The 25,048-nt window shown below is 46.9% G+C and overlaps 1 protein-coding gene across 1 annotated transcript in view; it reads left to right on the top strand.

Moving 5' to 3' along the window:
- The first annotated feature begins 2,105 nt into the window (after positions 1-2,105).
- GIPC2 (GIPC PDZ domain containing family member 2) overlaps positions 2,106-25,048 on the top strand; it is a 129,114-nt gene continuing 106,171 nt past the window's right edge. The window contains exon 1 of the mRNA XM_068239170.1: positions 2,106-2,720. Coding sequence (XP_068095271.1) covers positions 2,439-2,720 — 282 coding nt within the window. The 5' untranslated portion in view covers positions 2,106-2,438. The remainder of the gene's footprint in view (positions 2,721-25,048) is intronic.

The raw sequence follows: 25,048 nt of genomic DNA, 5'->3' as shown, positions 1-25,048 counted from the left end.
TGGAACATATACCCCTGCCTACATATACTGGGACATATACCTCTACCTACATATACTGTACTGGGACATATACCCCTGCCTACATATACTGGGCACATATACACCTGGCTACATATACTGGGCACATATACCCCTGGCTACATATGCTGGGCATATATACCCCTGGCTACATATACTGGGCATATATACCCCTGGCTACATATACTGGGCATATATACCCCTGGCTATATATACTGGGCACATATACCCCTGGCTATATATACTGGGCACATATACCCCTGACTATATGTACTGGGCACATATTATACCCCTGGCTACATATACTGGGCACATATAACCCTGACTACACATACTGGGCACATATACCCCTGGCTACATATACTGGGCACATATACACCTGGCTACATATACTGGGTACATATACCCCTGGCTACCTGTTCAGTGGACATCTCTACCCCTGGCTACCTGTTCTGGGGACATCTATACCGCTGGCCATCTATTCTGGGGACATCTATACTGCTGGCCACCTATTCTGGGGACACCTATAGACCTGGGGCTACCTATTTTTGGGGAACCACTGCTGTCCGATTGAGTGTATTTTGGGGAACTGCTGCCAGGTGAGAGATGTCTACCATATTCAGGGGGCATTCTGCCTATTTATGTGAAATGCTATCTATTTATGTACCCCATGACTGCTGAATTTGTCTTGTTGGGGGCCTCATGGTTACTGAATTTGTCTTGTTGGGGGCCTCATGATTTGTTGGGGGCCTCAAGATCGCTGAATTTGTCTTGCTGGGGGCCTCATGATTGCTGAATTTCTTTTGTTGGGGGCCTCATGATTGCTAAATTTGTCTTGTTGTGGGCCTCATGATTGCTGAGTTGGTCATGTTGGGGGCCTCATGATTGCTGAATTTGTCTTGATGGGGGGGGGGGCTCATGATTGCTGAATTTGTCTTGGAACATGCTGGAAGGTACATACTGAGGGAGGGTGGGTGAGCGTGAACCTGCTAACTTCCTGTACATTTGGCTCCACCCATAACCACACCCACATTTGTATGTGGCTACGCCCCTTTTTTTGCGCTGCGTGCGCCGCAGCCTTCACCTTAGGGGGCGCATTAATAGTATTTGTCCCCGGGCGCTAAAAGACCTAGCTACGCCTCTGGGGGGTGCAGAGTATGGGTGAGCAGTGAGGACAGGAGATTGGGGAGAGGGTTGCCTGGGACACACAGGGGGTGCAGAGTATGGGTGAGCAGTGAGGACAGGAGATTGGGGAGAGGGCTGCCTGGGACACACAGGGGGATGCAGAGTATGGGTGAGCAGTGAGGACAGGAGATTGGGGAGAGGGCTGCCTGGGACACACAGTGGGGTGCAGAGTATGGGTGAGCAGTGAGGACAGTTGCAGGAGATTGGGGAGAGGGCTGCCTGGGACACACAGGGGGGTGCAGAGTATGGGTGAGCAGTGAGGACAGGAGATTGGGGAGAGGGTTGCCTGGGACACACAGGGGGTGCAGAGTATGGGTGAGCAGTGAGGACAGGAGATTGGGGAGAGGGCTGCCTGGGACACACAGGGGGGTGCAGAGTATGGGTGAGCAGTGAGGACAGGAGATTGGGGAAGGGGCTGCCTGGGACACACAGGGGGGTGCAGAGTATGGGTGAGCAGTGAGGACAGGAGATTGGGGAGGGTGCTGCCTGGGACACACAGGGGGGTGCAGAGTATGGGTGAGCAGTGAGGACAGGAGATTGGGGAAGGGGCTGCCTGGGACACACAGGGGGTGCAGAGTATGGGTGAGCAGTGAGGACAGGAGATTGGGGAGGGGGCTGCCTGGGACACACAGGGGGGTGCAGAGTATGGGTGAGCAGTGAGGACAGGAGATTGGGGAGGGTGCTGCCTGGGACACACAGGGGGGTGCAGAGTATGGGTGAGCAGTGAGGACAGGAGATTGGGGAGGGGGCTGCCTGGGACACACAGTGGGGTGCAGAGTATGGGTGAGCAGTGAGGACAGTTGCAGGAGATTGGGGAGGGGACTCAGCACATCCCAGCCATAAGAGAAGTACAGTACAGTGCAGCAGTGAGTGGCGTGCAGGGAGGGGAGGGCTGGAGAGCTGCAGGGGAGTCTCCCAGCTGCCAGTGAAGCAGGAAGTGTCTTACCTGTGAACAAGGACTGACTCAGTGACAGGGAGGCAGCAGTGCCACCTTCTGAGGACGGGAGGAGGAGTACAGGAGGCACTCAGGGGCAGCAGCGCCAGCTTCTGAGGACAGGAGAGGAGGGGTACAGGAGGCACTCAGGGGCAGCAGTGCCACCTTCTCAGGACGGGAGGAGGAGTACAGGAGGCACTCAGGGGCAGCAGCGCCAGCTTCTGTGGACAGGAGGAGGAGGGGTACAGGAGCCGGGGGCTTCCTACAGTCAGAGCCATCCCTGCATCTCTGCGCTGCCACCATGCCTCTGGGGCTGCGAGGGAGGAAGAAGAAGAAGGAGATCTCCTCCAAGCTGGTGGAAAGCGAGCACGTGTACGACAAGATTCTTCCCAGTGCTGCCGATGTAGCCCCCAATGCCAACGGGGCACCTGGGCTGCCCCCTCCGCCCGTCAGCCTGCGCCCCAAACTGGTCTTCCACACCCAGCTGGCACACGGCAGCCCCACCGGGAGGATAGAGGGCTTCACCAACGTCAAGGAACTGTACGCCAAGATCGCCGAGGTTTTCCTGATCAACCCCGATGAGGTAAGATCGGCCGATGTGTGCGCGATATATCAGTCACTGGTTAACCTGCAGGTGGCAGACTTTACTCTTCAGGCTGGTATAAAGGTCACTAGCAGCGAGTCGCATTAGTCAGCACCTTCACCCAATACCACTATCCTATCATCCTCCGCTCACTATCACCCCTATCATCCTCAGCTCACTATCACCCCTATCATCCTCAGCTCACTATCACCTCTATCATCCTCAGCTCACTATCACCTCTATCATCCTCAGCTCACTATCACCTCTATCATCCTCAGCTCACTATCACCCCTATCATCCTCAGCTCACTATCACCCCTATCATCCTCAGCTCACTATCACCCCTATCATCCTCAGCTCACTATCACCCCTATCATCCTCCGCTCACTATCACCCCATCATCCTCCGCTCACTATCACCCCATCATCCTCCGCTCACTATCACCTCTATCATCCCCCGCTCACTATCACCCCCATAACCCTCAGCTCACTATCACCCCTATCATCCTCAGCTCACTATCACCCCCATAACCCTCAGCTCACTATCACCCCTGTCATCCTCAACTCACTATCACCCCTATCATCCTCAGCTCACTATCACCCCCATAACCCTCAGCTCACTATCACCCCTATCATCCTCAACTCACTATCACCCCTATCATCCTCAGCTCACTATCACCCCTATCATCCTCAACTCACTATCACCCCCATCACCCTCAGCTCACTTTCACCCCCATCACCCTCAGCTCACTATCACCCCCATCATCCTCAACTCACTATCATCCTCAGCTCACTATCACCCCCATAACCCTCAGCTCACTATCACCCCTATCATCCTCAACTCACTATCACCCCTATCATCCTCAGCTCACTATCACCCCCATAACCCTCAGCTCACTATCACCCCTATCATCCTCAACTCACTATCACCCCTATCATCCTCAGCTCACTATCACCCCCATAACCCTCAGCTCACTATCACCCCTATCATCCTCAACTCACTATCACCCCCATCATCCTCAACTCACTGTCACCCCCATCACCCTCAGCTCACTTTCACCCCCATCACCCTCAGCTCACTATCACCCCTATCATCCTCAACTCACTATCACCCCCATCACCCTCAGCTCACTATCACTCCCATAACCCTCAGCTCACTATCACCCCTATCATCCTCAACTCACTATCACCCCTATCATCCTCAGCTCACTATCACCCCCATCACCCTCAGCTCACTTTCACCCCTATCACTCTCAGATCACTATCGCCCCTATCATCCTCAGATCACTATCGCCCCTATCATCCTCAGATCACTATCACCCCCATCATCCTCAGATCACTATCACCCCTATCATCCTCAGCTCACTATCACCCCCATCACCCTCAGATGACTATCACCTCCAGGAGCATTCGGCTAAAAGAGCCTGGGGAGAACACTGGCGTCCATTTATGCCTTAGCCAGCAATCGGCTGGGACGATTCATTCAGCCGGTCGCCCGAACAAGAGCTTTGTTCTCCCCACTTGCCGCTGTGTGTGTATGGGGAGTAGTGCAGAAGTCCCTTGCCCCGGCGTCCGCCTCCATTTAGCTGTAAAGTGGCCCATTCCTAAGTCCTGGTCAGCAAGGTTGGTGCATGCGCAGCGTGTCCGCGGGTGTATGCGCCCACCCCCACGGGAATACGTACCCAGCGCCTGCGCGCAATGGACCAGAGGTCAGCGGAGAGCGCAGTCACAAGCTGCCCAAGTAAACATTCTGCGCATGCACAGCGTCAGAGGGCACGCGTGCCAGGTAAGTCTTCCCACAGGTATGCGCGCGTACTCCCACGGACATACTGCCCATGCGCCGGTCAGGACTTAAGAACGGGCCACTTTATAGCTAAACAAAGGCTGTCGCCGGGACAAGGGAGGTGCGGTAAATTTCTGCACTACTCCCCATACACACACACAGGGCGTCATTTTTGCAATATGTTCAGGACTAAGGTATCCTATATAATAAAACCTAACCTGTCCCTGCGTCATCCTGTCCCTGTGTCCGTGTTTTTTTGCTACTGCGCATGTGCGCAGCACGGACAACCGTTGGGCCAGGAGGACGGGGCCAGGGAGCCGGGTAGGCGTGTGCGCGGGCGGCCGAGTGCAAGCGCATGCGCACTAATATGCGGCGGTGTCACAAGAGACCTAGAGCCGTGTTTAAACGGGCTTAGATCTACTAGTCCATTACTAGTTTACTGCATTCTACTGAGTACTGATGCATGTTTGTTTACTGAGAGCTTTAAAGCCAGTTGAAAAGATCTCTGGTCTCCCAGAATGCTCAGGGGAATTTTGCATAATAAACAGCTTAGGCTAAGTCTCAGTGAGAGGGTGTTCAGTGGGAGGGTGGGGCTACATACCAATATATAGCTATAGGAAGTGTATCCTGAATAATTTACTGCTTTTCTACTATATGTCACTACAGTGTGATAGTGTATCTGGACTGTGTGGGGACTAGGCAGAGCAAGATTAGATCTCTCCATGCCTATCACTGTGACAGGTCTATTTATTTACGAGTTTGTCCCCCTCACTGAAAATACCAGGCCATTTGCGAGCTAAAACAAAAATCGAATATGTGTGCTCTGGCCTTCGATCTCCCCCGATCCATTGGTGGGAGATCCGGACTAGAAAATTGTCTTGGCCGAGTGTAGCCTGATACTACTTTTCTCCTACTCACTATGGCTGCTCTTGTGCTGCTCTGTCAGAGTCAGACATGCACTCCGTCGTCCTTTCGCCCCCCTGGATAACAACAGAATGTGTTGCTAGCCTGTAGCCTACCGACACATCTGAACAGAACTTGGCTTCAAACTGGAATTCCAGGTATCGAATAGCAATCCCAATGATCATTTCATATGATAGACGTTTAATGTTTAGGGTATGAATCTTGGCTCTTTCTGTAGCCAGCACCTATTTAGTAAGAAGACCTTAGGCAAGACTCCCTAACACTGCCCATGACACAAAGGGGCTAAGAGGTGCCCAAAGGTGAATAAACAACTAGAATTGAAAAAAGGGAAGTAGCTTACCTCAATAACGACAAATTCATATAATATGCATAGGCAATGCATTTCGTAGGTCTGCGCCCACTTCCTCAGGCCAAATACAGTGCTGAAGGTATATATAGAGCCAAGAACTCTCCTTTGGAGAGGTGTACTCTGGTACCTAGTGGCTGTGCTACCGATAGGACCTTTGTTGTTTTTTTCCAAGAGTGCGACCACATCCAGTTCCAGCTGGGCACCCGAGTGGAGTCGGGTTTATACATCTCCACTTGCATCAGGTGTGTGGTTGCCCCGATGCAACCTTCCTTTGCGAGTATTACAATTTCCTTTGACATCCGCTATCTGTGACATATTGCACCATTTGTGCTCATGTTATCTCTGTGCTTTTCTTTTTTAGGGTGTTGGTCATAAACTAGGTGTCCCATAGCAGTAAGGATATGTTGCGTGGGGCACGTAAGAGTACTTCGGGGCTCCGGCAATCGTCAGACACAGAATTACACCTCCCTCCGAGTTTCTATGACTTGGAGGGGGAATAGTATTTAATGACGCGAGGGAGTTTTGGGGCAGCAGGGAGAGCCCTGCACCCAAATTAAGCGTTGGTCAGGCGCTACCACAGCACTGCCTACTGAGTGCGCCCTAGTTTCTGCAGCTCCGGCGCTTTGAGGACGCCAGGAGAAAAGTGCAATATAAATATTCTGTGTCTTGTCTAGTAGTGATGGGAATTCCGGCTCTTCTTGGAGAATCGGCTCTTCTGAATCGGCTCCCATTAAAGAGCCGGCTCTTACGGCTCTCAATCGGCTCTTCATTAAATATCACTAGACGCCACTCAGAATCGGAGTAAAAGCCCCACCCCCGTCTCCATGACAACTCCAGACTGCTTCTCTGGCTCCGGCAATCCCTCCTGCTACTGCTCTGCTCCGCCCCATACACTGCTAAAAGCTGCAAGAGGAGGACTACATCTCCCAGCATGCCTCAGCACCCTTTATTACACAGCAAAGCAGAGCTGTGTGGGGCGGCTGAGGCATCGGCTCTTTCAAAACTGAGAGCCGGCTCTTGTCGTTCGCAGCAAAGAGCCGGCTCTTAGAGCCGGCTCGTTCGCGAACGACCCATCACTATTGTCTAGGGAGCGTTATTCTTATTGTGTATTTCTTTATAGCACTGACACCTGTGGCAGCACGTTACAGAGTACATAGTCATGTCCCTGAGATCAGTGTTTCTCAACATTTTATTAGTATGTACCCCTAACTAAACCCCGTACTCACCAAGTACCCCTAGCCTAGTAAACATTATCACAAGTACCCCTTGACAAATACCGTATATATTTAATCGTAGTAGATAATAATTGGTTCTAAAAAATTTACAAGCATTTAATATTGCTTTTAATTAGCTAAAACACTAATTTGGTGTTTTGTCTAAATAAGATTTATCATTTTCTAAAACTTTAACCTAGGCCTGAAATGACGTAAAATCTCAACCTTACTTCAGTCTAATGTTCCTACCATAGTCTAAAGCCCCATCTACACCATACAATTTTTTGTGCGATTCGATTCAATCCAACATGTCCGATCGGGATTCGATTCGATTCATTTTGCAATTGTTCTGCAATGGCAAACTGAATTGAATCGAATCCCGAATGGACATGTCGGATTGAATCGAATCGCTCAAAAAATTGTATGGGGCTTAAAGAGACTCCGTAACAAAAATTGCATCCTGTTTTTTATCATCCTACAAGTTCCAAAAGCTATTCTAATGTGTTCTGGCTTACTGCAGCACTTTCTGCTATCACAGTCTCTGTAATAAATCAATGTATCTTTCCCCTGTCAGACTTGTCGGCCTGTGTCTGGAAGGCTGCCAAGTTCTTCAGTGTTGTGGTTCTGCTATGAACTCCCCCTTCCAGGCCCCTCTATGCACACTGCCTGTGTATTGTTTAGATTAGGGCAGCTTCTCTCTTCTCTCTTATCTTTTACAAGCTGGATAAATCGTCCTCTGAGCTGGCTGGGCTTTCACATACTGAGGAGTTACAGACAAGGGCAAAGCTGTTTGCAGGAAGAAAAGAGCAGCCTGAAACTTCAGTGCATGAGAGATGCAGGGGGAAAGAAACACACAAATGATCTCTTGAGATTCAAAAGGAAGGGTGTATACAGCCTGCTTGTGTATGGATGTATTTTCTATGTGTGGACATACTGTACATCAACCTACTTCCTGTTTTGGTGGCCATTTTGTTTGTTTATAAACAAACTTTTTAAAACGGTTTTTAACCACTTTTAATGCGTCGGGGAGCGGCGAAATTGTGACAGAGGGTAATAGGAGATGTCCCCTAACGCACTGGTATGTTTACTTTTGTGCGATTTTAACAATACAGATTCTCTTTAAAGTGACTCTGTAACAAAAATTACAATGTTTTTTCTACCATCCTACAAGTTCCTAAACCAATTCTAATCTGTTCTGGCTCACTGCAGCACTTTGTACTATCACTGTCTCTGTAATAAATCAATGTATCTTTCCCCTGTCAGACTTGTCGGCCTGTGTCTGGAAGGCTGCCAACTCTTCCGTGCTGGTCTGTTCCTCTATGCACACTCCAGTGTGTGTTTTTTTTACATAAGCCAGCAGCTTCTCTGCTATCTTATCAGTGATAGAAGAGAGCTGGATAAAAATCCTCCTCTGTTAGGCTGTGAAAGTAGCTGGCTGACACATACTGAGGAATTACAAACACAGGCACAGGCAGAGCTGTCTGCAGGAAGCCTGTAATGCTCAGTGCATGAGAGATGCAGGGGACAGAAGGTAAACACACAAATGATCTCTTGAGATTGAAAAGGAAGGGTGTATACAGCCTGCTTGTGTATGGATGTATTTTCTATGTGTGGACATGCTGTACATCAACCTACTTCCTGTTTTGGTGGCCATTTTGTTTGTTTATAAACAAACTTTTAAAAACGGTTTTTGACTACTTTTAATGCGGCGGGGAGCGGCGAAATTGTGACAGAGGGTAATAGGAGATGTCCCCTAACGCACTGGTATGTTTACTTTTGTGCGATTTTAACAATACAGATTCTCTTTAAGGCCAATATGTGGGGAAGCCATATATGTTTTTGAGATGTGGGAGGAGTGTTCTGAGGAATTATCCCATGCAGACACAGAGAGAGCATGGAAGCTCCATGCAGAGTATCCTGGACTAGTTTTGAACCTGGGCCCTTAGTGCTGCAAGGCTGCAAGGCGAGACTGCTAGCCACAATACCACAATTATATATGTTACGGCCACTTCGGGACCTGGCTGATCAATGTTATAAGTGGCCGAGCTACTGTGACCAATGCTCAAAAAGCTTGTTCCTTTTGGACTTTGTCTGGGCAGAACATGACCTGAGCACAGCTGGCCAGCCAAGTTCCAAAGAAAGCGGGGAAATTGCGTCTGCAGCAGGCATCTGCAATTTCCCAGGCTCCTCAACCTGCCGCAGTGCACACCGTCCCAACTCCATGTGTCCTCTCACTGATCCGGGAAAATAAAAGGGGCGGCAGTGCGCTTGTGTGTAGCTTCTGCGGGTTGTCATTGTAGCACCATGTGTTGCTGGTGTTGTGCAGCAAATTCCCACTGCTGGCGGCTGCAGCTTATGCATGTGACAGATGTTCGAGTACAAACAGGCCATCAATAGGAGGCAGCAGGGAGGAAGGCCACGGCTGGATTTCTGGAAAGTCTACAAAGGCCCGGGCCTTGGGCGGCAGCTGGCCAAGGGGCGGCTGGACATGGAAGAGGTATTATTGCATGTGGAAGAAGAGGCTGCAAATTGAATACTGAGGTTGCAAATAAGGAGCAACACATGGAAATAGGGAGCTGTTGGCCAGTGGATCTGTCTATAACTGAAGGGATCTGCTGTACATGAACATTAGACATATAAGAGGGGGCTGCAGAACGATTACAAGGTGGGTTCTGCACATGCAAGGGGAGCCACAAGAAAATTGGCCCTGGTGTGAAAAAAGTATAAATTCGACCGTGAGGAAAGCACTTTGGGACTTGGTCAGCCACATGTAGTCATGTCGTGTTCTTGCCAGTCAAAGTCTGAAAGAAGTCTGTATTTCGTGTATTGGCCGCATTAGCCGGCCATTTCCTGTTGACTGGCTAGATCCCAAAGTGGCCAGACTTTGGGTTCTGGCCTTAACATATACACTAGTGGCACCAAATGTGACTTCTACCCAGAATGCACCAGTGCCAGTTACGTATCCTATAAACAAAAGTGGGGACACCGAGAGCCCTATATAGTGTAGTAAGCAAAACAATAGGTTGGAATTGAAAAGTATATAGTGTATAGACTCACAAAAGTGGGTTACCTCCTAGGTAGCCACTGTACAGCCAGGTGAGGAGATTAGACCTGTCCTCACTCAGGATTAAAAGTCGCTCTCTGTAGATCAGGAAAAAAGAGATGGGGATCGACCCCTCCACCAGGGGTGGATATTGGTAATATAAGAGTGAACAGAGGCGCCAGCAGGATAAAAGGTACTAAAAAGTTTAAAATTCCTCAGGAGGTTGTGGTGGACTCGCCTCCTTGAAGTAGACAAGATACTGACAGCTTTTTAACAACAAGGTCACGCTAAGCGCCTTTGACCTTGAGACTGTACTGCGTGTACTTCTATTTGTTATTGCCTGAGGAAGCAGAAATATACCTGTGAAACGCGTTGCATGGTTGTCTGGAGTATATAAATAAACCTGTTGTTGTCAAAAAGCTGACAGTATCTTGTCTACTTCAAGGAGGCGAGTCCACCAACACCTCCTGAGGTATTTTAAACTTTTTAGTACCTTATATCCTGCTGGCGCCTCTGTTCACTCTCAGTTACGTATCCTGTATGTTCCGTGCTGGCACTGACAACATGTTCCTCTTGTAGATTACATCTACTGCACTAAGAATAATTGGTAGCTGCAGAGAGAAAATTGATAGATAAGTGGGCTGATCGCAGCCATCTGTCTCCATAGAGAGGGGGAGAAGTAAATTCCTGCCCCGCCCTAACGATGGCCTATAAAGTGGACACTCCCTGAGGAGACCGAGGCTGGTTGGTTCTCAGCTCTCAGTTCTGGATGAAACTGACCGGCTGCCTGTGGGGATACATGTGTTTCATGGGAAGGTTTAATGAGTGAATTCCTCACTTACTGTAAGGTGCAGCTTGATGTGAACACCTGAGGGGATGAAATTGGAAGGATTTCTTAAGAACCAGAGGGAGGGGTGTGCAGGAATATGTGAGCTGGCTATGAGCTGTACACAGCCCAAAGTGTAAATCTACCCATATCATTATTGCTGTTTTTTTTTTTATTCTCCAAGCAGCAACGTATTACTCAGAGCTTTAGATTACATAATGGATATAGGTTACAACCTAAAGGCAATTATATAAGCTTAAAGAGACTCCGTAACAAAAATTGCATCCTTTTTTTTATCATCCTACAAGTTCCAAAAGCTATTCTAATGTGTTCTGGCTTACTGCAGCACGTTCTACTATCACCATCTCTGTAATAAATCAACTTATCTCTCTCTTGTCAGACTTGTCAGCCTGTGCCTGGAAGGCTGCCAAGTTCTTCAGTGTTGTGGTTCTGTGATGCATCTCCCCCCTCCTGGCCCCTCTCTGCACACTGCTGTGTGTTATTTAGATTAGTGCAGCTTCTCTCTGCTCTATTATCTTTTACAAGCTGGATAAATCCTCCTCTGAGCTGGCTGGGCTTTCACATACTGATGAATTACATACAGGCAGAGCTGTCTGCACTCTGCAGGAAGAAACAGCCTGACACTTCAGTGGAAGATAGCTGCAGGGGGAAAGAAACACACAAATGATCTCTTGAGATTCAAAAGGAAGGCTGTATACAGCCTGATTGTGTATGGATGTATTTTCTATGTGTGGACATACTGTACATCAACCTACTTCCTGTTTTGGTGGCCATTTTGTTTGTTTATAAACAAGCTTTTAAAAACGGTTTTTAACCACTTTTAATGCGGCGAGGAGCGGCGAAATTGTGACAGAGGGTAATAGGAGATGTCCCCTAACGCACTGGTATGTTTACTTTTGTGCGATTTTAACAATACAGATTCTCTTTAAAGGAACTCTAAAGAGAGAAAAAAACTTCTTGCAGCCCTCTGGAGTCATTCTGTGCAAGCCCATGGCTTTAGTTTTCTTGATGTTAAGTAAGTAGACCAGCTTTGGCATTTTCTTGTTTTACATTCATGACTAGGCTCTTTAATTCTTACTTAGTTTCAGCCATCAGAGTGGTATCATTGGCATATATCAGATTGTTAATATACATGTCTGCTATTTTGATTCCAGCATGTGACTCATCCAAACCATCCTTCCCTATTACAACTTTGTCGTACTTCTTTACCAATTATGAAACAGTCAGTTATGCCATGCTCAGTTCTAAATGTTGCTTCTTGGTTTGCATATAGATTTCTGAAAAGGCAAATAAGATGGCCTGGTATCCCCATTTCCATTAAAATTTGCCACATTCTATCATGCTCTAAATACTCACCTCAGTAGTGGAGAGCCTCTGGATGGTCCAGATGCTTCCCTAATCCCTCTACAGCCCACTGTTTCAGTACAGGGTCCCTCAATACCTATTCAACTTTGAATAGGTCTCATCTTGTCACAAGCACGCCTGTTGACAAGCACAATCGGGAATGTCATCTGCTTCAGTGAACCATCTGCAAACAGATGAAGAAAAATATATACACAATGGGATATCAGCCTCAATATTCACTAGAAGTCTCACCTAAAAAAGTTAATTCATAGAAAAAAGTGAAATATGGAGCCTTCAATTGTCATATCAAAAAGGCACTTTATTATAAATACACTCAGGAAAAAAAATCCCTATAACCCTGCCCTTAAGATGAAGAGAAAGTAGAAGATTTAATCTTCCTGGGATCGAAGATCTCTGAAGATGGTGACCATGAGATTAAGTGATCCTTGTTGCTTGGAAGGAAAGCTATGGCAAGTTTGGACAAGATACTAAAGGATAGAGATGTCACTTTGCCAACAAAGATTAGGATAGTAAGAGCCATGGTCTTCCCGGTGGTAGCTTATGGCTGTGAAAGTTGGACTATAATTAAAGTGATGCTTAGAAAAATGAATGCTTTTGAACTGTGGGTGTGGAGAAAGCTGCTAAGAATTTCCCTGGACTGCCGGAAGATCTAACCAGTCAATACTGAAGAGACTCAGAGCTGATTAAAAGAAAACATTTTATACATACCTGGGGCTTCCTCCAGCCCCATCCACTTGGATCGCTCCCACGCCGCCGTCCTCTGCTGCCCGCAGCTTCGGTACTGGGTCCCGTCACTGCCGTCAGTCGAAACCAGTCTGACGTAGATTGGCTCCGACTAACGTAAGTGACGGAACCAGGTTCCCTAAGCTGCAGACAGCGTAGGATGGCGGTGTGTGAGCGATCCGAGCGGATGGGGCTGGAGGAAGCCCCAGGTATGTATAAAATGTTCTCTTTTAATCAGCACTGGTACAGTTTAAATAAATAAAGCCAGAGTGTTCTCTAGAAGGACTGATACTACTATTAAAACTCATATACTTTGGTCACATAATGAGAAGACAGGATTCTTTGGAGATATCCTTGATTGGTGAAATTAAGGACAAAAGAAGAAGAGGACAGAGGCTAAGATGGCATATGTGAAGCTATGAACATGCCTAGGCAACAGCTGAAAGAAGCAGTAATTGACAGAGACATCTGGTGGGCAAAAGTACACATGGCCACGAAGAGTCAGAGTTGACTGAACGAATGAGGAGGCGGAGGGCGGCAAAATGTCAATTAAATTTTGAATCTATATTATTTTGGACCAGTATTATTATTATATTATTATATCTTATATTTATATACTACCAACATCTTCCGTATCACTGTAGATTGTACAAAACAAATACTGGGGAACATATATACATGAGAAGTTCAAGACACTGTACAGTCATGACATTCAATGGTACAAGTACAAATACGTACATAGTTATAATGTGTAGTTTGAGATATCACTACAGTTGGTACATGCTCATATGGTAAATTACAGCAATATAAGAAACACCAGGAGGATGTCCCTGCCCTTGCGAGCTTACAATCAAGAGGGTAGTGGGGTAGAAACAATAGGGAAGGAAACACAGGGGATGTCGTAGTCATCTCCCAATGCTTCCTATAGCAGATTGTAAGCTTGTCTGAATAGGTGTGTTTTCAGAGTACGTTTCAAGATTTCCAGGCTTGGAGCATGACAGACAGGCCTTGGGAGAGTTCCAAAGGTGAGGGACAGCCCGTGAGAAGTCCTGGATGCGAGAGTGAGAGGAGGTGACTAAGGTAGAGGACAAAAGGGTCTCCTGTAAGGAATGGAGGTTCTAGGCGGGGAGGTATCTGGAGATTAAAGAGGAAATGCATGGAGGTGAAGGAGTGTGACAAAGGTACCTAGATGTGAGGCATTCCATTAACATGGGCTGACAGATATAATTGGTCATGAAGCTTGAGGAAAAATGCAGAAAGACGCATCTAGTGGATACCAGGCCTAAACCTGAAGTGAGTTAAATATAGATGCTGCCATCTTTGTTACCTTTTAAAAGGCCCAATTGTCTGTCATACTGAGCTGCTTTATGACGTCATTAGGTTCTGAGTCACACGTGTGAAATAAGCATGTGGCCAGACCAGTCGAGTTCTGGCGGTATTAGCGGAAGAGGATCGGCACCAGAGTCAGGCAGTGTCTTTATGAATGAATCAGCAACCCCGCCATATTGCTCTAATTTCAGGTTTTCTTTATTCTGGCCATCTGCCCAGTCTCTCAAGCGAGATAAATAATTGACCATTCATGCTGCTGTGCCCGATTTACCTGCAAATTAATTACGGGTGAATTAATAAACATAATCCACCACAGATTATATAATTAAAGTGCTAAGTTTATTATAGTTCCAGATAAAACATCCCGGACTTGTGGAAACGCCCATTTAATTTGCGGTTAAGATTCTGTGGGCGCACCGTCATATGTTTCTGCACGTCAGAAGTTGTTTTGATGCACAAACTTGGACGTGCTGTACGGATGCAGCCAGAAGCTCAGTGTGAACATGTTAACTACAAGATTCATTTTTATTGTTTGGAGTCTATTCACACTTCTGCTTAAAGGGAACCAGAGACAAAGCACCCTTGTGTATTTTACCATATATATCAGTAAGAACATTAGAGAAAACACTTACCATGCTCTCTGTTTCATCCTCACTGCTAAAAGTGTCTATTATCAGCTGTGATAAGAATCCTGGACTGAGCATTCAGTCTGGCTTTGCAGGGAATAATTATAGCTGAGTCATTATAGCAGAGCCACAAGGGGGCAGGCTTGGGCTTGAACAGACACCAGAGAAGACAGACTCAGCTATAATCTTTCCGTAGCAAAGCTAGACTGAGTGCTCAGTCAGGGATTCTTATCAGAGGTGATAACAGTCAGATTAAAACAGAGAACAATGAAACAAAGAGCAGATTAGGTGTTTACTGTCATGTTTCCACTGATTTATAAGGTAAAATATTTTTTTACAGATTTTAACAGCTATAGGAGCTGTCATGTTCCCTCCTCCCCTTCTAGCTGTCCATTATTTACCCAGGAGAAGGTGTGAAGATAGCATCAGTGACTTCTCTAAACTCTTTGTTCTATTTATCCCACCCCCACTCTGCTAATGTGTGCAATAAAATAATGACATCAGTCCTTATCTGCCTGAAATTTCTGTGGTAGGGCAGGCCTTGGAAGTAGGGTAAAAAACCTCTGAGGTCTGTGAGTAATGCTAAGTAAACACCTTTCCAGCATGTTGGAAAAAAAAATCTATCTGGCAGTTAAATCTAACAGAATATCTAACAGAAAATTGTATGGTGTGTACCGAGCATAATAGATAGCCCACTGACACTATCCCCATGCCCTAACAGAAGGAGGGGGGCTACTTATACTTATGCTGGGAAAAAACCATGAGATTTTTTTGGCAGATAGATGGTTCGATAGATAATTTCCGATAGGTCCGATCTGATTTTCGATCATTTTTCTGATCGATTTCTCTTACAAGTGAATGGAAATCAATCAGAAAAATGATTGGACAGTAAATCTACTGAAAAATCTCATCGTATATTCCCAGCATAAGATGAGCTTAGAGCTAAAGAGGGGGACTGGGGACTCCTCTCACTCCCTACACTGGAGGAAGGGGGGGGGGGGGGGGGAAGAGTGTCTACTTATACAAGGCACCTCTGGCTACCTGTACTTGGGAGGATACCTCTGATCACCTATGCTAAAGGTACCTCTGGCTACATAATCCTGAGGGGCGCATCTGGCTACCTATTAGTATTGGTTTGGGGGGGGGGATGGGTGCAATTTCAGTATTTGCCTTGGGTGCTATATTGCCCAGAGACGCCCCTGCTCAGCAGTGACTGGAGATAGAGACAGGGCGGCACAGACAGACATAGAAGCCCCGGGAGGAGAGACTGTGCAGGCAGTGTGACCAGGGGGTCCTGGGGTATGAGAACCACTTCCTGCTACACTGCAGCAAATACGCACCTGTGGGGACCGCCCACTTCCAGACACTCTCCGCTCACTCCTGGATTTCACTTCCACAGATGAGGAGAGGAAACTCTACATCCTACTGGGGAAGAGGAAACAATCGTGCAAATAGCGGCCCGATATGTCGTTTCCTGCCACCAACTATGAGGAACATGATACCCGACAGACTGTATGGACTGTATACCCCTTATACTGCCCTTACACCCTCCTCACCCAGCCCCCTATACTATCCCTTATGGATTGTATACCCCAACCTCCTATACCCTTCCCTTATTCCCACAACCACCGCATCCCATGCTAATGCTAGTATATTTGCTTTGGCAATGCTCAGTGTATTTGGTCCTACCAATCAAGCTTATTTGGATTTGGACTTCAGTAGCCGAATATCCAGTATATAGTATGTGAAAGCTGATGTGTGGTGTCCTGCATCTGTTGTCACTTTGCTCAGCCATTGGCCCCTGCTGTCCCTCAGTAATGTCTGTACAGCAGAAGTCTGGTGGGAACAGGACTTCTGCTAGTTGCTGGAGGTCGGAGGTCACAGCATGGAAGAGGAACAGACATATGATTCCCCTTTGGGACGGGTTTACTGGGACATCAGTTACAAGACAACAAGCTGTTCATTGACTCCAGTAAAACGGAAAGCAGAAATGTGCTGTGAATGTTTAGCAGAAGCTAATGAGAGAATGACAATAAGTTAACCTTTGATTATATCTGGATGGAGTAAAGGGCCGTGTCTAACTTATTGGGCTTGTGTACCCAGTTGGAATAATGTAGCCTGATGCAGTCTATCACTTGTCAACTTCACTTCTTTTTATACTCAAACCTAATTTTCATGAATTTTGTTGCCTCCCTTTTCTCCCAACTGACCTCATGCTGCTCCCACCCCCCATGCTGACCTCCAAGCTGCTTCAAGTTCAGGGTCATGTGACCCCTTTAGGAGGCCAGAGAGCCTAAATCACTTGGAGCCTGCTTCAAACATTCGTATACCTAGCTGATGGGGATATGTAAATTAATAATAATAATAATAATCAATTAAGCCTTGTTCACATGTCCAACCTAGGCTGCCAAACGATTGCCTCTACAGACATGCTGCTCACCCCGAGCCAGCACCCCCCGAGGGAGTGCTGTACCCCCCCCCCCCCCCCCCAAGAGCTCCCAGACCACGGTAATGGCAGAACCGTGACTTGTAAGCAGAGTATGATAGATCCCATCTTTATGACTCCTCCAATAGCATATTTTATCATGTGAAGCTGCTAAAGGAGACACAGGTAAAGGATACTGCAACACAGCAGAAAAGAGATCCCTGCAGGAGAGGTGAGTATAGTGTCTATCACGCTCAGCTTGCGACTCTGCATATTGGGTGGGTCCTAATACTGAGGGCACATCTACTATCTATACTGGGGAGGGGGCTACCTAATACTGGGGAACATCTACTATCTATACTGGGGAAGGGGCTACCTAATACTGGAGCACATCTACTATCTATACTGGGGAGGGGGCTACCTAATACTGGGGAACATCTACTATCTATACTGGGGAGGGGGCTACCTAATACTGGGGAACATCTACTATCTATACTGGGGAGGGGGCTACCTAATACTGGGGAACATCTACTATCTATACTGGGGAGGGGGCTACCTAATACTGAGGAACATCTACTATCTATACTGGGTGGTACCTACCTAATACTAGCGGCACTATGCATATGACTGTTGGTGCCCTCTACCGCAGGGACGAATGAATAAAGTTTTGTGCAATGCGATGGGGGTGGAGCATTGCACCGAGAACACAATGGCCAGGTCTAAAACCAGCCTTAGTAAAAATCTTTTGGTTCCACTCAGGTGCACTTTGAATAAAGCAATACAGCTTTTCCTTTCTAAAGCAGAAGGTATTTGCAAGTGTTTAGGTCCACATGAGGAAGAAGTGATGTGCAGCTGTACGCATGCTAGATTCTCAGATGAGAAGGCCCGGAACAATCATTTACCCCAAGTTTTCTCTAACGTGTGAAAGTATGTGGTATAGTTTGGCTTCCTAAACCAGAAGGTATTTGCAGGTGTTCAGCTCATTCATTCATTCAGGGCTGTGGGTGAACATGCAAATCATCCGTTTACGTCTCTGAAAAGCCAGGCATACATCTACAACTTTTTATTATTCAAAGAGTTTATTGAAAAACTTAAAAAAATTACAACATGCAATCAGAAGGCGCAGGTAGAGAAGGATAAGTACATAGTACAACGAATCATAATACACTGAGTAAACAGACAGTATAAAACGCAGAGAATAGAGAGCTTCAATTCAGATGTAAAACATCCAATAAGAAGCAGTAATAAGGTCAATTGAGGCCCCGATATTCCATCCATTTTTCCCATATGCTATTGAATTTATCCAGATTTTCAATACTCAAAAAATGTAATCGATCAGTTAACATAATTACATCCAACCTATCTTTAACTAATTGCAAATCCAGGGATAAACACCTCCATCTGAGAGCAATGGACCAGTGTGCCGCCAATATCATATATTGATAACATCTAAAAAATGTTTTCAAACCAAAGGGTTATTGATATAAAACAGGCCCTGCGTATGGGAGACAGTGAGATGAAAACCAACATCTACAACTTTTTATTGCACACCTGTAGCCTGTGAATTTTACAGAGCCAATAATCCAACTTGCAGACAGATGTTTTAGATATTTTTAGATCTATTCCTGGGGAAGGTATTTAAAGGAAGTCAGAATTAAAAACAGATACTTACCTATATAGCCTTCCCGGTCTCCTTGCGTTCCCCTGCAGGCTACCCCATTAGCAGTCTACAACTGATCGGTTGTTAACTGGTCTCCTCCGCCTTGGCTGGTCTTCGGAAGTCTTCAGAAGCACTTGGCCTCCCGAAGACAGGTGGCTCTGGACTGCACACGCGCGAGCGCCCTCTCACACACATATGCAGTACAGCGCTGCCTGTCTTTGGGAGCCTGAGTCGTCCTGACGATATCCGAAGTCTCCAGTGGCAGGAGATTTGAATGGAGAAGTCTGCGGGGGGAAACACGGGGACCGTGATAGGAACGGGAAGCCTCTATAGGACCCAGAGACTTACCTCTCCTCAGGTGAGTATCTGTTTTTGTTTTTAATCCGGCTTCCTATTTACTATTAGCGCAGGACGCTATTGCAGGCTGGAGCGCGAAGAAAGCTTCGCATAGCCCGGGCGCGCAGGCGCAGTTGTCATCGACTTACAAGTCGACGGTAATTAAACTTAGCCACGACGGGAGACCGGAGGATAGTGCAGGACCGGTGCGGGACAGGACGGCTTCTGGGGGCTATAAAGGTGCGTACACACATGCGACTGTAGTCGCTTGAAACCATTGTTCCCCAATCATTTCAAACGACGATCGTTTAAAAAAAAGCAGCCAACGACCATGAAGTCTAACGACGGATGAGCTAGTTTGTTAAAAATAAACGATCTAGCTTGGCGGATTTTTTCCAACGAAGATCGTTTGCAAGAGTAGTACATCGTTGGAAAACGGTCGGTCGTACTAGGCTTGACATGCGCATTTCGCTATTGCTCCATGGAACTTTTCATTTTTATGCGCAAGCGCAATAGTTGCTTTACGTGATATAACGTTCGTTCTAACGATCAGATCGTTACACACCTTTAAAGACTTACTTTACTTAGGTCGTTCTTTCGTCAAGTTTGTTCGTCATTCACAACGAACGATCGTTGTCGTATGTGTGTACGTAGCTTAATACTTTAAGCCATAGACCCCGAACAAGCATGCAGATCAGATGCCTATGACAAACCTGACAAGTTTAGCTGCATGCTTGTTTCAGGTGTGTGACTTAGACCCTACTGACCAGAAAGATCAGCAGAACTGCCAGGCAACTGGTATTATTTAAAAGGAAATAAATATGGTAGCTTCCATAGGTCTCACACCCCGGGTTCCTTTTAACCAATAGCCGACCGCGTCACGCCGATGGGTGTGTATGCGGCGGAAGCCCCAGGACTGGTTAACGCCGATCGGCATAAGGTCTTTGGGGCGTGGTTTGCGGGCGATCGCGCGCGCATTCCCGCTCTGATGTCTCCCAGCGGCGATTGTGCGGCGCTGTGGCGAGGCCTTAAAGCTGCAGTGGCCCAATTTGATAAAAATGGCCTGGTCTATAGGGGGTTTAACACAGCGGTCCTCAAGAGGTTAAATACTCCACAAAGATTGCTATGGAAAGTTGTCTGTATAGGGAAAAGGGAATAGAGATAATACTCGTAAAAGTGCGCAGTCCGGTAGCTGTATACATGCCATGATAAGCACACTTTAGCATGAAATTAAACCTTTGACTGTTTCCAGCAGGTACAGGTGAGGGATTGGCCAACAGTGGATTAATATCTTATCACAAAGAAAGCAAAAATCTCCCATGAGGCTGTGCTCAGAGACAGATGACCTGCAGAGACAGGCATTTTATCTTGGCAGCGCTCATAATGTTCCTTAGTATAATTTGTTGACTTGGATATGGACAACAAAGACTGCTGATATTCAACGCCGATGGGGAATTCGGCTAAAGCAGAGCTGATCCCAGGCTAACAATCCACCCGTTCGTCTGTCTGTCAGATGAACAATAAAGTTATACATGTAGTTCTTGTACTCGGCTCTTGCTAGCCTGACAGGACTGACTAAACGTTACAGAAAATTGCAGCAAATTGGTCGTATGACAGAGCCCATCCCCAGCAAATTGCAGGCTGAGTTTTACAAGAAGATACAATTGTCAGAGTAATTCCACCCTGAGGGTTAATTATGTACACAAACAAACCACAAGGGAAGGACTTTCATTTTGCTCCTTGTTTTAAAAAAAGTAACATGACAAGGCTCTAAAAAGCCGGTTCCAAATAAAACAGGAAATTTTGTATTAAGAGGGAACAGCGGTAAATTATCCAAGCATATACCTGAAATATGTGTATGGCTTCTTGCTTATTTTACTCAGTCTATAAGCTGCTCGATTAGCTGATGTCAAATGAATTGCTTGTAAAATGCCTGGGTAAGGTGCCCACACATTAGCCACATCCTCTAACGCTTACTGTCTGTGCTACACGCTGTAATCCTCTTCGAGGAATTCAATCTGTGATTTCCCCTCTGCAGTCTAAAGGTGCGTACACACGTTCGATTTTACCAAACGACCGCTCATTTGGACGTCTAATCGGGCATGTGTACAAATGGTCGTTCAGCTGATAAGCTGATAACGCTGGTTTTGACAGATCCGCTTGGCGGATCGGTCAAATCCAGTCTTATCAGCTGAATGATTGTTTGTACACATGCCCGATTTGACATCCAAACGACCAGTCGTTTAAACGTCCAAATGACCAGTCGTTTGGAAAAATCAGACATGTGTATGTACCTTAAAGAGAACCCGAGGCGCAGTTCTGACAATGCAATCCACGTACAGAGGCTGGGTCTGCCTATACTGCCCAGCCTCTGTTGCTATTTCAATTCCTCCTAAGTTCCCCCTGCGCTCTGCAATCCCCCATAAATCACAGCCGCGCTGTGCGGGCTGTGTTTACATCTGTACTGTCACTGTGCGTGACTCCTGCATAGCTCCGGTCCCGCCCGCGTCCCTTCCCTCCAATCAGCGGGGAGGAAAGGGACGCAGCGGGGGCCGGAGCTATGCAGGAGGCGGGGGGAGCGGCAGACTAACAGTACAGAGATAAACACAGCCCGCTGTGACACACTGTGTGTCGGTAGCGCGGCTGTGATTTATGGGGGATAGCAGAGCGCAAGGGGGCTTACGGAGGATTGAAATAGCAACAGAGGCTGGGCAGTATAGGCAGACCCAGCCTCTGTATGTGGATTGCATTGTCAGAACCCCACCTCGGGTTCTCTTTAAAGGGGCACTATGGCGAAAAATTTTAAAATGTATAATATGTGCAAACATATACAAATAAGAAGTGCATTTTTTCCAGAGTAAAATGAGCCATAAATTACTTTTCTTCTATGTTGCTGTCACCTATTGTAGGTAGTAGAATTCTGACAGTAGCGACAGGTTTTGGACTAGTCCATCTCTTCATAAGGGATTCTCAGGGATTTATTTATTTTCAAAAGCACTTAGTGAATGGCAGTTGCTCTGTCCAACTGCCAAAAAACTGTGTAGCGAGTCTTTATACAGAATAAAAGCCTTGCTGAGAATACCCTATGGAGAGATGGACTAGTCCAAAACTGTCACTTGTGTCAGATTTCTACTACTTACTGTAATTTTACACTTTTTCGCCATAGTGCCCCTTTAAACAGAACGGATGATACAGATAAGGTAGCAGCCACAACCGCAAAGCAAAGAAAATATCCTCTAATGATCAAGCCCCACAGTTAAGTGTGTACATAGTTTTAGGACTAGTTTGTGTTCCGTTTATTGCTGTTAGAGCTGGTTCCCACTTGTGCACTTTTTAGCGCTTTGTTGATCGCTGGTGATCAGCAAAGCGTTGTTGCTAATGTATCCCTATGGGATCATTCTCACTGCAACGTTTGCTATTTGCATAAATTGCAAACATGCTGCGTGCAGAACTTTAGTGGTGATTGCGATGTGATTCTCGTTCCGTTGAGCGGGAATCACAACACAAATCGCAGCAAAATTGCAATGCAAGATCGTGATCGCGGTTGTGATTTGCGTTTTGCATCTGTAGTTGAACTAGCCCTAAGGGCATTACATAAAAGTTTATCTGCATATTCTCAAATTGTTCATTATGATTAAGACTGCTTTCCCACCAGGACGTTGCGTTTTAGGGGACGTTATAGGTCGCATAACGGGCCCCTAACGCAACGCCTGGTGGTGCTGGAGGAGGACGCTACCTAGAGCTGCGTTATGCAGCTCTTGGTGCGCTTTTTTTGTGCTCTAGGATGCGGAGACCACGTGATCCGCATCAAGTGGTCCCACCAGCCAATCGCCACACAGAGCGCCCGCTCCTGGAAAGTAAACACTGCACGTCACAGTGCAGTGAATATTAATTAGCCATGTGGCTGGCTGCGGAGGAGGAGGGGAGACCTCCTCCTCCAACATTACTGAGCATGTGCAAACAGTCTAACGCGGCTTAGCCGCATATAACGCACAGCATGCAGCACTTTAAGTTGACGTCTAGCGTTACAATGTAACGCAACGTGGCCACTGTGAACATCCCATTTAGTTTTCATTGCTGTGAGTTAGGCTGCACTAACATGTGCCTGTAACGTCTTACTGTGAAAGCAGCCTTAACATTCATTGATCAGCCTCAAACTATAGTGCAGAGTAGCCCAGGGGAGCAGTTTAACATTTACCTGCTCCCATGCTGCTTTGGGTCTCCTCTGACAGCCACATGCACTATGCTGCATACCTCTGAGACACGTCACATCATCGGGAGAAGGAGGTATGGAAGCTCGGAGCGTGCAACTGCCAAGAAGAACAGAAGAGACACAATGCATCGCTGAAGCAGGTAAATATTACACTGCTCAGCTGCACTACTCTGCATGTGGGGAGGTGGTTGTGGGGGAGGTGTGTGTGTCTTACCAGTTACCATGGGGGGGGGGGGGGGGGCTACATAAAATGGCAAGGAGGGGTGCATTTGGCCCATGGCACTTGTTGACACATTTGCTCTACAGGATTCACCAAACTGTTCCAGCGCTGGGTCCCTCTAAACATATTCAATAATTTTGTTTCTTGTGGCCGTGCTTGCAGAAAATGTGCGATTGCGCGCAAACTAAAACTCGCAATTGCGAGCGAATAGTCACGTGAAAACGCTAGTGCGGTCATGATATGAGTTATCACGGTTTAGTGAATCAAGCCCTTTATCACAGTTAATACGCCTTATCAGAGTAGCATAGCGAGCGCTACGAACGTATGCCTGCTAATTGGCAATGACAAGAGCTCCCCTCGTCCTGCCCTGAGACCCTGCGGGTTCGTAGCGCTCGCTATGCTACTCTGATAAGGCGTGTTAACTTTGATAAGGTGTGATGTTTGTCTTATCACAGTTTAGTGAATCAAACCCGATAAACAAACGTTTTGCGCGTGATCATGTGCACGTTTCATGTGAAAAGCGCACGTGATCGCGCGATAACCTTCGTGTATCACGCGAACTAATGCTGTTCTCGTGCAAGCTTTTGCGATCGGCAGATCGCGTGATAACTGCTGTGATAGCAGTTATAACGCTTTAGTGAATCAAGCCCATAGAGCGAAGCCACTTGTGCACAGCAGTTTCATTTTATTGGACCTGCGTGGACTGCACACAGATGAGAGCGCAGCCACAGAGAAGAAGAGGGTTCTGGGTAGCAGTAGAGGGTGCAAGTAAGATCCAGGAAGCCTCTGCACCATCCAGACAGGTTCCCTTTAAGTGTACTACACAGTACGTCCTGCATGGCCCTGTATCATTTGTCCACCTGGGGCTGTAGGCAGGGTGGAACTTGCAGCATCTCTGCTTCTCCATGTTGGCCTGGCTAAGCGCTAGTCATGAGGTGAAATATGGACTTGCTCCAGCAGGTCAGGTTGGTTGACAAGACTTTGTTGTGAATTCCCCTTTCTGCCTTCCATGTAGTTGTGAAACGCTACACACCTTCTTTGTCAACAGAGGAATCCAGGAAACAAGAGCCATGAAGTGACGTAGCCTCCTCCACAAGCAGAGAAAGGTTAAACCGCGCTGACATGCAGGCGTGTTTACCCGGGTGTCAATTGGCCATACATATCAGAGATGTAAATCTGAAATGTGCAGTGAGGGCCCAACTTCTGTAATGTCAAACTTTAAGGAGCAACTCTGCCCAGGAATGAAAAGGACTTACGAATCTGTTGACACCAT

This window comes from Hyperolius riggenbachi, chromosome 6 (assembly GCF_040937935.1).
Source record: "Hyperolius riggenbachi isolate aHypRig1 chromosome 6, aHypRig1.pri, whole genome shotgun sequence".
Classification (NCBI taxonomy): domain Eukaryota; kingdom Metazoa; phylum Chordata; class Amphibia; order Anura; family Hyperoliidae; genus Hyperolius; species Hyperolius riggenbachi.
This window is presented reverse-complemented; position numbering and strand designations above follow the sequence as displayed.